The 16,264-nt window shown below is 52.3% G+C and overlaps 1 protein-coding gene across 1 annotated transcript; it reads left to right on the top strand.

The window, feature by feature from the left end:
- Window positions 1–33: 33 nt before the first annotated feature.
- Window positions 34–15,571, top strand: MRPL37 (mitochondrial ribosomal protein L37). The gene is made up of 7 exons (XM_002715967.6): window positions 34–447; window positions 5,188–5,371; window positions 5,463–5,578; window positions 8,956–9,141; window positions 10,844–11,001; window positions 13,891–14,094; window positions 15,386–15,571. The coding sequence occupies exons 1-7, from the start codon at window positions 102–104 to the stop codon at window positions 15,461–15,463; spliced, it is 1,272 nt and encodes a 423-aa protein (XP_002716013.3). The 5' UTR covers window positions 34–101; the 3' UTR covers window positions 15,464–15,571.
- The last annotated feature ends 693 nt before the right edge of the window (window positions 15,572–16,264 follow it).

Raw genomic sequence — 16,264 nt, 5'->3', positions numbered from 1 at the left:
TCATGAAATGAGCCTTGGCGTCCAGCCCTTTTTGTTCCCATCAGGCCCTTCGCGGGGAAATGGCGGCGCCCAGGTAGAGGTCTCGAGGAAAAGGGATTGGTATGGCGTTGGTGTCGTGGCCCGCTTGGCGGGCACTGGCTAGCTCTGGGCAGCTCGGCCTCGGAGGATGCGGGGCCCCTCGACGCGGGGCTTACGAGTGGGGCGTGCGTTCCACGCGGAAGCCCGAGCCCCCTCCTCTCGATAGAGTGTACGAGATTCCTGGACTGGAGCCCATTACTTACGCGGGGAAGATGCACTTCACGCCCGGCCTGGCGCGGCCCGTCTTCCCGCCCTGGGATCCCGGCTGGACTCACCCAAAGTTCTACCGCTCGCCCCCCATTCACGAGCAGCCGCTGTACAAGGACCAAGCCTGCTACATCTTCCACCAGCGTTGCCGGCTCCTTGAGGGTGAGACTAGGCCCGGCGAGGGGGGACCTCGTACCTCTGGCCAGCCCTGATCCCGACCAGACACGGGAACTCTCCGGGGCTCGGTCTCTTCGTGTGCGAAGAGGGACCATTGCCGTCTTCTGAGAGTTGTCAGGATTAAGAGGAACGTGAATTGCTGTGCTTGTGTGAGGGAGTTCAAACGCCAAAGTGAAAAGAGCTGGTGTCTAGGCCGAGCCCTGCCTCCAGCTCTCTGATCTGGGGCACATGGTGGACTTTCCTGAGCCCCCATTTCCTGTGAATTGGATGGTTTCGATGAAACAGTCCGTATTGACCCTTCCAGATCTGACATCCTGGAGATTACCCGCACATTTAAGACATTGATGGAGGGAGATTACGGCGGGAAAGAGGCAGCTGAGATAGTGTTTTATCTCCAGGCCTGATTGGTAGTTGCAACCAGGGAGGAACTGATTAGCCCACAGAAGTGCTGTGTTAATAGTGACACCAACACTGCGACTCTTGGTTTTCTAGGTCAGGTCCTTTGTCAGAAGTCAGAGCTAAGATGTTTTCAAGGACAGGACGGGGTTGGGAAATATTCTAGCCTGCCGGTTTCACTGAGAACAGATCACAGGTCTGGCTACAGGGGTATCAGAAATAATTTTCCTAAGCCCAGGGGTGGGGGCTTATTTACTGAGAGCCCCCTTTCCCATTCTGTCTTCCTTTCCCACCAAAATCAGGGCGGGTTTAGGGAGATCCTGGAAACAAAGCGGTCAAGCTGTGTGGCAGCTGTGTTTTTGAAGGGGTGATTAGGAGAGCGAGAGACCTGGCAGGCTTTGGAGACTCAATCCTGCCTTTGAAAAACTTAGTTGAGCAACCTCTTAAGCTGCTCATTCCTGTTCCTGGAAGCTGATTTTCTAGCCTTTGAACACTTGCAGTGTCCTCACGGGGTGCTGTGAAAGATCTTCCAAGACTTGACACCCTTGTGTGACCCGGTAATGGAACACCAAGTGGCTGGATGCATTATTTTAGAAGTTAAGGTGACATTCGCTTGACTAGACTGAAAATGTACCCTGTCTCCTGCATTTGACAGCTCGCAGAGCGGTTCTGTAAAGTCTGCAGTAAAACTGCAAGGTGCAGTGCTAGAGAGGGCGACTGGGGCATTGGTGGGGGATTGTGGATTTGAGGGTACACAGACTTGGGCTACCTTCCCAGCCCCTCTGCTTCCAAAGAATGTGACTTTGAGCAAACTCCTCTGTCTCAGAGTACCATCCTCCATTCCATAACACACTTGTAAGTAAAGCTAGCATGGGGTTCAGTACACAGCAGCTCTAATTATTATGTATTTATATGTGAAATAGGGAACCATAACGTTTTAATATTTTGTCCATTTTCAAGTCTAAAGGGTGGCACTGTGAAGACTAGAACTCAGCTTACCTGACTCTGAAGTTGTTTCTCCTGAACCGCATAACCCAGAAGTTGCATTTCTGAACATTTGTTTCTATTGTGATGTCTTAAATTGAGGTCTCTTCGTTCACTGCCATTCACTATTTTTTTTAAAGATTTTTTTAAAATTTATTTTTATTTATTTGAGAGGTAGAGTTACAGACAGAGAAAGGGAGAGACAGAGAGAAAGGTCTTTCTTCTGTTGATTCACTTCCCAGATGGCTGCAATGGCTGGAGCTGCGCTGATCCAAAGCCAGGAGCTAGGAGCCTCTTCCGGGTCTCCCATGTGGATGCAGGGGCCCAAGGGCTTGGGCCATCCTCCACTGCTTTCCCAGGCCATTAGCAGAGAGCTGGATTGGAAGAGGAGCAGCCGGGATTAGAACTGGCACCCATATGGGATGCTGGTGCCGCAGAAAGAGGATTAACCTACTGTGCTACGGCACCGACCCCTGCTGCCATTTATTATTATAAGAGATTTCATCCCAGACATAGCTTTTCAAATGAAGATATGTCCCTGCGTTAGTGTGGTATTTTTCCAGCTGGGATAGGTGCCTGCCAAGCAAAGCTGTCACCAGCCGTATGTCAACTGTGAGCATGACCATTGGAAAGAATCTACTGTTGACTTTCAGCTGAATGTGGAGGACTGCTATGTTTACTTGGTCTAGAGCCTAGGTATCTAGGTCTGTGCCTATTCCTCCCTTAAGGAAGCCAGATTTGGGGAAAGTGAATGTAGGGAGGTTTTCTGGGGCACCATAGCCCATCCCATGGGCTTTGGGCTAACCTTAACGTTTAGAGACTCAGTCATTCTAAATGGATTTTATTTTAGTTTATATACTATCTTTTCCTAGGAAATAGTTTGGGTAGCTTACACAAATTTTACAGTGCAACCAGATTAAAGTAGATAGTAATAAAACAGTGAGATGAACACAAGAATTCATTCTGTGGGGTTCTTGCTAAAGGTGAATCCCAAACATGGCAGTAAGTGTGTTAGTAGTCAGCACATGGTGCAGAGCCAGAATCAGCTGACTAGGTCAGTTGCCTGATTTTTTAAAAAGTTTATTTACAGAGCCTGTGCTGTGGCGTAGTAGGTTAAGCCTCTGCCTGCGGTGCTGGCATCCCATATGGGATTTGAGTCCTGGCTGCTCTACTTCTGATCCAGCTACCTGCAAATGGCCTGAGAAACCAGGGGAAGATGGCCCAAGTGCTTGGGCCCCTGCACTCATGTGAAACCAACAGCCCGTGTTCACTCCCCAGATGGCCGCAACAGCCAGGACAGGGCCGGGCTGGAGCCAGGAGCTTCTTTAGTTGTCCCACATGGATGCAGGGGGCCAACCACTTGGGCTGTCCTCTGCTGCTTTCCTAGATGAATTAGCAGAGAGCTGGATTGGGAGTAGAGCAGCTGGGACGCGACCCAGTGCCCATATGGGATGCTGTCGTCACAGGCAACAATTCTACCCACTGTGCCACAATGCTGGCCCCCATGTTTTTGTAAATGAAGTTTTATTGAAACAGAACTGTGCTCACTTGTTAATTATTGACAGTGACTGCTTTTATGCCATAAAGGCTAAGTTGACTAATTGTGACAAGACTGTACAGCCCACAAACTGAACATATTTACTATCTGGCCCTTTAAGAAAATGGTTGTTGACCCCTGTTGTAAAGAAAAAAAAAAACATTTTCAGTTATGCCGTTCACTGTGTTCATGGGCAGAACTATTATTGCCAAGAAAAGTTCAACTTTTTTGTGCCAAGGCCAGAGAGAGGTTCTGAAGGTCTCAGAGCGCCCCATGTAATAAGTGGACTGACAGCCCTCGTATGACCCTCTTGCCAAATATGGCTGTATGTATGTTTCACAGGGTTGCTTCATACAAAAATGTTTGCTTCATACAAAAATTGGTGAAATAGCTCATCATAGAATCAGGGTTAAATGAGATGTGAAAAATTATTCAAGTGGTCTCAGATTCAGGGCTCATTAGGGTATTCATGGAGAACCACAGTTTATACCCATTATTTCCAAAAGCTACTTTCCCTTGATAAGGCAGTGTGACCACTACCACTAAGTGTACACTAAGTGTACTCCCAGTGTATTTGGTAGGCATGAGCTTCTCCAGTTGGGGTTAGGGTATGAATTAATAGAAGGGATCTTGAGTGGGTATTTGGCATTCATTTATCTAGTCCCATAGCTTCAGGTCCATCCAGTGCCTGTGGAATTCGGTCATGTGATCTCAGCTGTCTTAGCTACTTATTTGATTTCTTCCTAGGACAGGTGCTTTGTACCTCACTCAGCTATAACCACCCTGCAGTAGATGGTCATTCCTGAAGTTGAACTGAAATCAGACTGTCCTAGCTTCCACTCTCATTTTTGGTTCTGCCCCATCACATGACCCAGAACAAATCTAGTATCTCTCTTTTTCTCTGTTTTTAAAGATTTATGTATTTGAAAGGTAGAGTGATAGAGAAAGGAGAGGGAGAGATCTTCCATCTGCTGATTCACTCCCCAGATGGCCACAGTGGCCTGGGCTGAGATTTATTTATGTATTTGAAAGGCAGAGTTACAGGCCGGCGCCGCGGCTCACTAGGCTAATCCTCCGCCTTGCGGCGCCGGCACACTGGGTTCTAGTCCCGGTCAGGGCGCCGAATTCTGTCCCGGTTGCCCCTCTTCCAGGCCAGCTCTCTGCTGTGGCTCTCTGCTGTGGCCAGGGAGTGCAGTGGAGGATGGCCCAAGTGCTTGGGCCCTGCACCCCATGGGAGACCAGGAGAAGCACCTGGCTCCTGCCATTGATCGGATCAGCGTGGTGCGCCGGCCGTGAACCAACGGCAAAGGAAGACCTTTCTCTCTGTCTCTCTCTCTCTGTCCACTCTGCCTGTCAAAAAATAAAATAAAAAGAAGAAAGGAGAAACTCTTTAAAAAAAAAAAAAGAAAGAAAGAAAGGCAGAGTTACAGAGAGGCAGAGAGAGATTGATCTTCCATCTGATGGGTCACTCCCCAAATGGCCACAACAGCTGGAGCTGAGTCAATCCAAAGCCAGGAGCCAGCAGCTTCCTCTGGGTCCCCCATGTGTGTGCAGGGACCCAAATACTTGGGCCATCTTCTACTGCTTTCCCAGGCCATAGCAGAGAGCTGGATTGGAAGAGGAGCAGCCAGGACTCGAACCAGTGCCCACATGGGACACTGGTACCACAGGTGGCGGCTTTACCCCCTGTGCCACAGTGCCGGTCCCTCTGGTCTCTATTGAGGCAGCCTTTCCCTAATATGCTGCCAGGCAGGCATAAGCAACGCTTTCTAAATTGTTTTTGTGTTTTGTGGCTGATAACCCTAAAGGTGTGAAGCAGGCTCTCTGGCTTACCAAGGCCAAGCTCATAGAAGGCCTTCCTGAGAAAGTGCTGAGCCTTGCTGGCGATCCGAGGAACCACATAGAGAACCAAGATGAGCGTGTGCTGAACGTGATCTCCCACGCCCGTCTCTGGCACTCCACTGAGGACATCCCCAAGAGAGAGACCTACTGGTAAGTTTCCCTCAAGTCACCCAAATGTCCAGCTCAGACCTTGGAGTCAGGCTGTTGCTTTATTCCCCAAATGTCTCTGCTTTTCTCCAAGCCCAGTCATTGTGGACAATTTGATCCAGCTGTGTAAATCCCAGATCCTCAAGCATCCTTCTCTGGCCAGACGGATCTATACCAAGAACCACACGTTGTCTGCCACCTGGAATCGAGGTTGGTCATCTCTGACACCAGAAAGCCGCGGTGCGGTTTTGCCCTTCCTGCTCTAAGGCCCACCACCAGCTCTTAACTCTCCCCTCCCCGCCCCCAACAGCTTGCTTTCTAGATACCTATCCTCACTCGTCCAGGATCCAGTTTTGTACGCTCGGACACATCCTCAGCCCTGTCTTTTTTGTTTTTAATTACTTCTTTCTAGGACCGTTAATTTGGCCATTAGCATTCAGCCCTATCTTGCGTGCCTAAATGGCGAAGACAATAATAAAGCACACGTGGTCTCCGCCCCTCACAGCACTCGTGTTCTGCCGCAGCAGCCTTCTGTCCCCATTCCTGCTTCTCTGCTCTTCCAAGTCCATTTTTTTTCTTTCTTTCTTTTTTTGAAAGATTTAGTTATTTATTTGAAAGAGTTACAGAGAGAGAGAAGGAGAGGCAGAGAGAGAGAAATCTTGCATCTGCTAGTTCACTTCCCAGTTGGCTACAGTGGCCGGAGCTGCGCCAGTCTGAAGCCAGGAGCCAGAAGCCTCCTCCGAGTCTCCCATGTGGGTGCAGGGGCCCAAGCACTGGGGCCATCTTCCACTGCTCTCCTAGGCCATAGCAGAGAGCTGGATCGGAAGTAGAACAGCTGGGACTTGAACCGGCACCCATATGGGATGCTGGCACTGCAGGCGGTGGGTGGCTTTACTTGCTGTACCATAGCACCAGCCCCCAACATCACTGCTTGAGTGGTCTTTTTATAGTACTAGTCTATTTCAAATCCTTCACTGTCTCCCAGTAGCATAAAACACTTAATGTGGCATTCAAGACCCTTTTTTTTTTTTTAAGATTTATTTGAGAGGCAGAGTTACAGAGAGAGGTAGAAACAGAGAAAGAGAGGTCTTCCATCCGCTGGTTTACTCTCCGATGGCGGCAGCAGCTGAAGCTGAGCTGATATGAAGCTAGTAGCCAGGAGCTTCTTTCAGGTCTCCCACGTGGGTGTAGAAGTTGGGCCATCTTCTACTGCTATGGGATGTATCTTAACAAACAGATCAGAGTTTATGCATCCACAGATGTCGTATCCATTTTTTTAGTACACAGTGGGGGAGAACATGTACTAATTAGGTGACAGTTTGTTGACTAACCCATTTTTTGTGTGTAGGAGAAAACCACCTTCATCCATCACCATTACACTGTGCTGTGACTGTACCTGCAAGCTCAAGCCCCTTCAGAGGAGGCTGAGCCTCCATGTAGACTTCTCCTGGGCCAAACTCAAGGAGTCTTCACAGGCACATTTTGTCTGGTGGTGGCCTGTGGCCACCTGTGGACCCCTGTCCAGTGTGTCCACATGTGCACGATGGCGGGCTCAGTGCTCAGCCACGTGGGAGTGTTTTACCTCGAACCACCTGCATTGCTGGTAGTGTAAAAGCTGACCCGACTTTGGTGGGCTTTCTGAGCAGCCTGGTTTTGTTCCCTCTGTTGTTGAGATCGGCCCTACCCTTTCCCTGGGTTTAATAGTTCCCCTTAGCCCCCGGTCTCAGGGCTTCTGTGTCCCGCCTTCCCTACCACATTGTCCTCGGCCTCTGGAGTCATTTCTCTGAACTCTGCCATGGAGTCAGGTGCTCCTGTGCCTTTCTGCATGTCACCCCCCCGCCCCCAGCCAGAAAGTTCCTTCCCCCCCTTTTTTGCCTGCAAAGTTCTTGCCCAGTGGTTTTCAGCGAGAGACAGTTTTGCCTTTAGGGACATTTGGCCAATCCTAGAGACATTTTTCATCATCATGACTCAGATAGGATTGGGGAGGGACAGGAGGGAGTTCTGCTGGTCTCTGGTGGGTGCAGGACACCTGACATCCTGCCATGCACAGGATGGAACCCACCCCCCCTTCCCACAAGGTTTAAGGTATGTATAGTGCCAGAGTTAAAAACCCTGCTCTTGGGGCTGGTGCTGTGGTGCAGCGGGTTAACGCCCTGGCCTGAAGTGCCGGTATCCCATATGGGTGCCAGTTCGAGACCCGGCTGCTCCACTTCTGACCCAGTGAAGATGGCACAAGTGCTTGGGCCCCTGCACCCCTGTAGGAGACCAGGAGGAAGCTTCTGGCTCCTGGCTTTGGATCAGCACAGCTCCAGCCGTGGCGGCCATCTGCAGAGTGAACCATCAGATGGAAGTCCTCTCTCTCTCTCTCTCTCTCTCCACTTCTCTCTCTATATAACTCTTGACTTTCAAATAAATAAATAAATCTTAAAAAAAAAAAAAAAAAACCCTGCTCTTTTCCATCTTTCACGTGTCGTTTTAAGGCATTGCTTCTTTGGAGTCAGTTTCCCCACCTCTGCTCTTTCTGAATATGACTCTTTTTGTGCAACACTCTTTCTTTCTTTCTTTCTTTCTTTCTTTCTTTCTTTCTTTCTTTCTTTCTTTCTTTCTTTCTTTCTTTCTTTCTTTCTTTCTTTCTTTCTTTCTTTCTTTCTTTCTTTCTTTCCTTCCTTCCTTCCTTCCTTCCTTCCTTCCTTCCTTCCTTCTTTCTTTTCTTTTCTTTTCTTTCTTTCTTTCTTTCTTTCTTTCTTTCTTTCTTTCTTTCTTTCTTTCTTTCTTTCCTTCCTTCCTTCCTTCCTTCCTTCCTTCCTTCCTTCCTTCCTTCCTTCTTTCTTTTCTTTCTTTCTTTCTTTCTTTCTTTCTTTCTTTCTTTCTTTCTTTCTTTTCTTTTCTTTTCTTTTCTTTTCTTTTCTTTTCTTTTCTTTTCTTTCTTTCTTGACAGGCAGAGTGGACAGTGAGAGAGAGACAGAGAGAAAGGTCTTTCTTTTTGCCGTTGGTTCACCCTCTAATGGCCGCCGTGGCTGGCACGCTGCGGCCGGCGCACCACGCTGATCCGATGGCAGGAGCCAGGTACTTATCCTGGTCTGCCATGGGGTGCAGGGCCCAAGCACTTGGGCCATCCTCCACTGCACTCCCGGGCCACAGCAGAGAGCTGGCCTGGAAGAGGGGCAACCGGGACAGAATCCAGTGCCCGACCGGGACTAGAACCCGGTGTGCCGGCGCCGTAAGGTGGAGGATTAGCTTAGTGAGCCGCGGTGCCAGCCTGTTGCAACACTTTTACTCCCTGGAAAGCAGAGAGAAATTCATTTCCCTCTGGTCCCCCCGCCTTAGAGCAGATGCGGATCTGAGCCCCCAGAGGCCACCAGGCCCTAGGGTTTATTGGGAGTGGAAGCAGCATGTAGGCTGCATGGGCGCCTCCATGGGGGAGGATCCAGGGTTATGGTCCTAAGCAAAGCACTGGTTCTGTGACTGGGCCGATCATGTAGGAAAGCATAGAGGGCTTGAAGTGTGTGGGGGCATGAAGGCTTAGGACTGCTGAGTCCAGAAAAGGCTTTAGCCCGCATCAGACAAACCATACCTCTCCCTTGTAGAGTCTCTTCTCCTTCGGATACGTGGTTCCAGGGGAGCCCAACTGAGTGCCAAGGATCCTCTGCCCCCCATTGCCTCCAGAGAGGAGGTGGAAGCTACTAAGGATCACACCCTTGAGACCTTCTATCCCATATCTCCCACGATCGATCTGCAGGAGTGCCATGTTTACGATGCGAAAGATGAAACAGGTGAGGAGCAAGGCCTTCGGGCCTGGGTGCGGTGGGAATGGAGGGACAGAGCTACAAGAACTCCCAGGTGCCTGGCACCTTGCCCATCCTAAGTGGCAGCCCCAGAACAGCTGTTGTCCCCACTCCAAAGGCAAGAAGGCTGCCACTCGGGGAGGTGAAGTGGTTTGCACCACGGCTCACTTTGCTTTTGACCCTGAGCAGTACAGTTTTTAATGGGTGGTTTGAGGGGCTTTTCCTTTATTCATTGGTCCCTTGATAGATAACCCTCTTTCTCTCCACCCTGCGACCTCTGGCCAACCTCCTTCAAGAACTGAGGAAGCCCCTGGACACTGTTAATCCAAACAGCACCACCCGCTCAGCCAGCCAGGACACGACAAGCCGAGACGGGCCCCTTTTCTGCTGCCCGTTTTGACCTCATGCGTGGTGGTGTCATGCGTGGTGGTGTCTTCCTCGAAAACCTTTCCATCTTCACAACATGAGCCTAGCTCAGGCTCTTCCTGAGCCTTTGCCACAGCCCCACAGATCAGCCTGACTCCAGACTGTTTTCTGTCTGGTCCATCTGGTTGATGACTCCACAGTAGCCTTTCTAGAAAATACCAGTTTGATCCCATCTCTCTCCACGCTCGGTTCCCCGTTGCCTGTTGGCTACAGTTGGAACATCATATGAGGGCTCCTGGTTGGCCGCTGCCCCTCTCCTACTTCATCTCTTCCTCCTGCCCTCTGCCGCCTGTAGTCCATCTGTGCTTAGCACTTTGTGCTCTTTCCCAGCAGCCTGCTTCGGTACTGCCTCGTCCTCCTGCCTGGGACTATTGCCCCTCATTCCCATGTGTCCCAGCCTGTTAACTCTGCATCTTGCAAAATTCCCCTTGGCGGTCATTTCCTCCCAGAAATGCTTTGTGGTCTTCCAGTCTCGGCAGGGGCCTCTCACAGTCCCTTGATTCACCTCGTATCTTCCATTTAGAAAAAAGAAATTATTCATTTATTTACGAGGCACAAAGAGAGACAGAGCTCCCATCTGCTGGTTTACACCCTAAATGCCTGCAGCAGCTGGGGCTCCATCTCCTATGTGGCCGGCAGGAACCCGGTTACTTGAGCCCTCAGCACTGCCTCCCAGGGTCTGCTTTAGCTAAAAGGTGGAATCAGGAGCCAGAGCTGGGGATCAAACCCAGGTGTTCCAGTATAGGATGTGGACATCTTAACTGCTAGGTCAAATGCTGTTACTAATATTTTGGAACTGAATTTTGCAAATGGTTTGCTTTCTTTTTAATGATTACCATGACTTTGAACTTCTCCCCCCCCTTAACATCACTGTCATCTGTGTGCTTGCATGGGACAGAAAGAGGTGGGGTGGAGCTAGTGTGCAAGAAGCACCTGTAGCAGGTCAGCAAGCATTCTGCGAAGAGGCCAACAGTCAGTCTTTAAGGTTTTGCAATCACGTGTAGACTCCACCACAGCTGCCCACAGCCATCCGGAAACAGTGAGAGTGGTTGAACTCCAGCAAAGATGTTCTTCACAAACACAGGCAGAGGCAGAGGCTGGGTCTAGCTGCCAGGCTGGAGTTTGCCAGCCGAGAGCTGTCTTGACAATGTGTCCTTCCACTGAGTCCTGGGTGCCTGCCCCTGGGCTCAGGTGAGGGGCTGTGCTGAGGCTTGGTGCGGCTCCCAGTCTTCACCGTTCCTCCACACGATTGTGTGTCTTGCAGGCTTCCAGAAGGACTCTCCTTACCCCCATTCCCATACCCTGTATTTCCTGGAGAGAGCCAACTTACGGCCCCACCGCTTTCAACCAGATCAGCTGCGGGCCAAGATGATCCTGTTTGCTTTCGGCAGCGCCCTGGCTCAGGCCCGGCTCCTCTATGGGGTAGGTGTGTGGGGAAGACTGTTGAGCTGCTCTCCATGGTGTGGGTCTCCTGCCTTAAGGGCGCCATTCAGAGAAATAAGTGCTTGTGGCTAACTGTGTTGTCTGGGAGAAGCACGTGCGGTCACCTTGGCGAGGGGCACTGCCGTCCACCCAGGGCCGACCGTGCCTGTGCTTTCCTCCATACAGTAGCCTCAGGTTTCAGTGAGATCCCTGGCTCCCAGGTTCTGCATCACAGGGCGCCTCACAGCGTGCCCAGCACTCCCCAGCAGGAAGTGGCAGAGGAAGGCCTGGGCTACTGTGGCCAGACTGGAAGCTTCAGCTGGGTGCACTAGCACTCAAGTCTGTTCTACACTGACGACAGGCAGCAGAAGGTTCCATGGCAGGTGAAGGAAGAGAAGCAGTAGAGGTGGCCCAGGCCTGCCTGCCAGTCATGATGGGGTCCCTTGATGGTAGCCCCTTGATCTTGAGAAGAGTTCCCAGGGGTCCCATGGTGAAGGATGGAGGCTGAGTGATTATCACAGAAAGCTGTCCTGCGGTTGGGGGAATGCTGGCCTGGGAGCAGACACACATTGGATTTGGGTTCTTTATATCAGTGGGTTCTCAGAATAGTCCTGGGTTAGCAACAGAGCCTCACCTGGAACCAGTGAGAAACACGGACTGTCAGACCCACTGTAGCCCTGCTGGCTCTGAAACCCTGGGGTTGGTGTCCAGCAGTCAGTTTTCACAAGTCCCTAGGTGTTGCTGGTACAGGCTCAAGCTTGAAAGCCACTGCCCTGAACGTTGAGAGCAGCTGCGTTATTTAATACAGCACTCCTGTGTGGCTGTTATCATCAGCTTCCTGTCACAGATGAGGAGACTGAGACACGGGAGGCTAAGTAACTGCCCAAGGTCACACAGCTAAGCAGCTGGCTCATCTTCATGTGACCGACATGTGTCTTTGCAGTCTTGGGAAGATTATCTTCATTCCGATTCTCAGTCTTCGGAGGAATCATTCCGATTCTCAGCTGGAAGACCCTGAGAGGTTGGGTAACTTGCCCACAGTCCCACAGCTAAGGAATGGGGAACAAGGACTGGGTCTGAGATCGCTCTAGCTCTGAAAGGTGTGCATGTCTCAACTTGCTGTGGAAGGAGGCAGAGAGTCACACGCCTGCGTCCCAAGTTCGCGGGCTCACTGCATCTCTGTGCCAGCTTTGCCAGCAGAGCCTGGGTAGCGACACTGCCACTAATTGCCACCCAGTTGGGTAGGAGAGGAGGCCTCCCCGGTCCCCTCCAGGTACAAATTATTCCTGGTGATGTGAAGTTGAGCAATTACGGGAAGAGCTTCTCTGTAAAAGGTAAAATTGCTGAGAAATTTATGTACTACCTGCAGTTTTATTGATCTGTAGAGGGAGATAAGAGTCAATACAGAGTTCTCGGCTAACACTCACAGGCACTTTTCCTTTTATTTATTTCTCATGCAGCTAAGAACAGGTATTTCTAAGGCCAACAGCCCCAGTGTGGCTCCCAGTGAGGTCTGACATTAGCAATTCCTGATGCTGGGTCAGCCCTGGAGGGGTGGACGTCGGCTGTGGTCTGAGTCGCGGATGGCCTGCTTACTGGGGCCTGCTCGTGGGCTCTTTGTTCCGGAGCAGCAGTCACTAGACGGGATTGCTGCAGAGGCTCTCCGTAGCTTAACCACAGGGACACTGGTGAGAGCGAAAAGAGGTCCCAACTCTCGGATTCATGGGGACACCAGGTGTCGCCCAAACAGTAGGATTTCAAGTGACTTCGCACTTGAGGTCTGATCTTGGCTCACACCTCGTGGGTAACCTCTGGACCTCAGTTTCTGTATCTGCGAAGTGGGAGTGTACCTCTAGGTTTCTGAGAGTAGAGGTGACTCTCAAGCTGGCAAGACACCCAACCCTAGAGGCCTTCTGTAATGGTTTAGTGTTATTCCTACCACCAAGTGGTAGGAACTCATCAGTGGTTGCACCAGTGGTGACCTTCTGGCGCTGGCGTGGCTGGTGTTGGCCAGTCCACATGCTGAGCTGCAGTGAGCGTGGGGAGCTTGGGTCCGAGCAAGGCGGAGTGGGGCATGCACAGAGCGGAGCCTGAGCCAGTGTGAGGGCCACACAGCCTTGTGACCGTAGACAAGTCACTTCACTCCTGTGAGCCCCAGTTTCCTCCTCTGTTAGATGGAGTGAGAATGAGATGATATTTGGCAGCCGGCACCACTTGTGTCCATCAGGTAATGCTGGGGGCCCTGAGGAGTTCCCGGCGTTAACCTCCCAGCTTGCGTAACTGACCTTTGCAGCTTTCCCAGTGGTCATGTCTCAGTGGCGGGAATTGCTGCTCTCATGTGCTCACGTGGAAGAGCAGGCACCCTGGGGCCTTGAGGCCTCGCAGGCCAGGCAGAGCCAGGCTCTGTGAGGAAGCCCTGGCCCCAGACAGTGCCCTCAACTCGAAACTTGTTCTGTTTTTTATTGCCCAGGGTGGCAGTTAAATGGGAGCAGATGTTTTATTTTTTATTTATTTAAATTTTTCTTATTTTTTGCAGTAAGAGAGAAAAAGTGCATTCCTATCCACTGGTTCACTCCCCAAATGCCTGCAAGAGCTGGGGCAGGGCCAGGCTGAACCTGGGAGCCAGGAGCTCAATCCCGATCTCTCACCTGTGTGGTAGGAACCCAGTCGCCTGGGCCATTGCCACTGCTTTCTAGGTCTGCTGGAGTTCGGGCTAGAGCTGGGTGTTGAACCCATGCCCTCCAGTGTGAGACATGGGTGTCTCAGCCACTAGGCCTGACACCTGCCTCGGGATAAGTGTTCTAAAGGACAGAACTAGAAGCGGCCTGTCCTTGCTGCTCCTTGCAGTCTACAGTCTCTGATGGATTTTACTGTCCCCTTTCCTGTCAGAATGACAGCAAGGTCCTGGAGCAGCCCATAGTGGTGCAGAGCGTGGGCACGGATGGGCGGCTCTTCCAGTTCCTGGTGCTGCAGCTGAACACCACAGATCTTGACTCGAATGAGGGCATCAAGAATTTGGTCTGGGTAGACTCAGACCAGCTCCTCTATCAGCATTTTTGGTGTCTGCCAGTGATCAAAAAGAAGGTGGTTGTGGTAAGTCCAGATGCAGCCCCCCAATGCCTGGAACAGGGCCATGACCCGTCCTGCCCAGGCCAGCCTGGGGTGGGTTGAAGCGGTGCTCCGGGAGGAGAGTCCTGCCCGTCACCTCCTACACAACACGTTACCCCACGTCCTGGCCCCGCCCTTCACTTCAGCCACTGCTGCCCACCGCACCCCAGCCCCCAGCCATGCCTCGCTCCTTACAGCACTGCACTGGGCTCTGCTGCTTCATGAACTGGGCTGTGCCCTCTGTGGGGAAGCCTTCTCCCTTCTCCCCATCCCCCATTTCTCTTTCATCCTGCAAGTCTTACTTCTCACTCCCGGAAACCTTCCCTGATGGCGCCATCCGCAGCTGTCGCCACCCATGTGCGTGTTTTCTCCTCCCCTACACCGAGCTCCAGGCCCAGCCAGTGCCCCAGTGATGCAGTCACTGGTTTCGCTCGGGTCCTGGACTTGTGCCCTGGCATGGTCACTGCTACCCCATGCTCTGTGGACGGAGCCCAGGCCTGCTTTTGGTGCAGTGGGCAGCGGTGTTGTCGACGTCAGGGCTGGGTGGAGATGTGAAGCGGGATCGGCCCCTCTCCTGCACCCTCTGTCTGCAGCTCCTCTCTGCAGGATACTGACTTGGTGCCAGGCCCATTCTGGCCTGGCCAGGTTGCTCCTGCGTAACTCCCCAACTCTGCCTCTTGCTGCTCCACGCCCACCGACTGCACCCTGGCCCCCGCTTGCCCCTGCTCTTCCCGACTTCCTGTGTCCCTCCATAACGGTGCCTGTGATGCCGTCTCCGAACTTCCTTCCTTTCCTTCTGGCCCATTCTGGTTGCCCCCCTGTGAGGGAGAGGGGGGCTTTCTTAGTATCCTCCTCCTGTCTTACAGTGAGGTCTGTCACCTTATCGTCGCTGTGGAGAACCTGACTCCACGCTCCCTGGGGACAGGAACCAGGTTCACGTTCTGCTGGGTCTTCAGCACTGGGCACAGGCTGGGCCAAGAGTGACAGTGGCTGCCTAACCGATGGACGTGGAATGAGGGAGGGAGGAGAGCACTGCGGGGAGTGGGCAGCCAGGCCCTTTGTTCCTCACATGTGAAGTGGGGGGGTTGGCTCTCAGCAGGGGCTGAGCTGCAGGTGCTGGGATGCCCCTGCCCCCTTCTCCAGTGTAGCTGGTGCCAGCTCCTCTGCTCCTGCCTGGGCCTGGAGAAAGGTGGGGTTGGAGAAGGCTGCATAAAACCAACCTTTGTTTTATCTGCTTTGTCATGGTGGTAGGATCCTAATAGCTGTGTTCTTTCAGGAACCTGTTGGACCGACTGGTTTCCAGCCAGAGACGTTCAGGAAGTTTTTAGCTCTGTACTTGCATGGTGCTGTGTGAGTGAGGACCACCCTGCGGCCTGAATGCCCCTGAAGAACTGCACCCTGGTGGCCTGGCAGCCTGGCCCGGGGGTCTCATGGCAATAAAGAGGTCTTGCATTGCTGTGGAGCCTGTGTCGGGTGTGAGCGCTGTTGGAGGGAGCAGCTGTGGTACCCATGGGTCCGTGCCGTGGGCCTCTCTGCCTCGGTCCCTTGGGGTGACTGCAGATGAGTGTCTCACCTCCGAGTTTCGGTTGCTTCATCTGAAGCTTGGGGCCTGCGTGACTGGCCTTGTCCTGGAGACCACAGATGATGCAGATGTGGTGTCTGCCTCTGCACTGCTTGGCCGTGGGTGGTAGGTTCTTCCGGAGTTGGATCGTGCACACACCACACAGTAGCTGCAGAAAGGCACGGAGTACTCCCTGAAGGTCTCTCCCTAGTGCCCTGGGGAGGGAATGGTCTGCGCCCGCCCCTGGCTCTGCTGCCTGTGTTGGCACCAGTGACACCAAGCCCTGCTCTGTGTCAGGCACCTCATGGCAGACTTATTTAATCTCCACATAGCCCTTGCAAGGTAAATGTCACTTCCGTATTCAAGGCCCGTACTGAGCGCCTGGGACGTGCCAGACACAGCCCTGGGCCCAAGAGGTGCTTTAAGGAATTTGCCCAGTGTCACACGGTTGTTTCAGGTCAGCTTCTCAGGGAAACACCTGCGCCTGTGCAGGAGGCGGCAGTCCCGGGCAGGAGAGACGGCGGTGTCGGGCTGCCCTGGCCCTCTGCCAGGCCCTGGAGCTGGTGTCCTGCCTGAGCTTCTCCACAGCGCCAC

The sequence above is a fragment of the Oryctolagus cuniculus genome, chromosome 7 (assembly GCF_051225735.1).
Source record: "Oryctolagus cuniculus isolate XC-2025 breed Fujian yellow rabbit chromosome 7, ASM5122573v1, whole genome shotgun sequence".
NCBI classification, from domain to species: domain Eukaryota; kingdom Metazoa; phylum Chordata; class Mammalia; order Lagomorpha; family Leporidae; genus Oryctolagus; species Oryctolagus cuniculus.
Note: the sequence above shows the minus strand (reverse complement) of the source record. Positions and strands in the feature narration are given on the sequence as shown.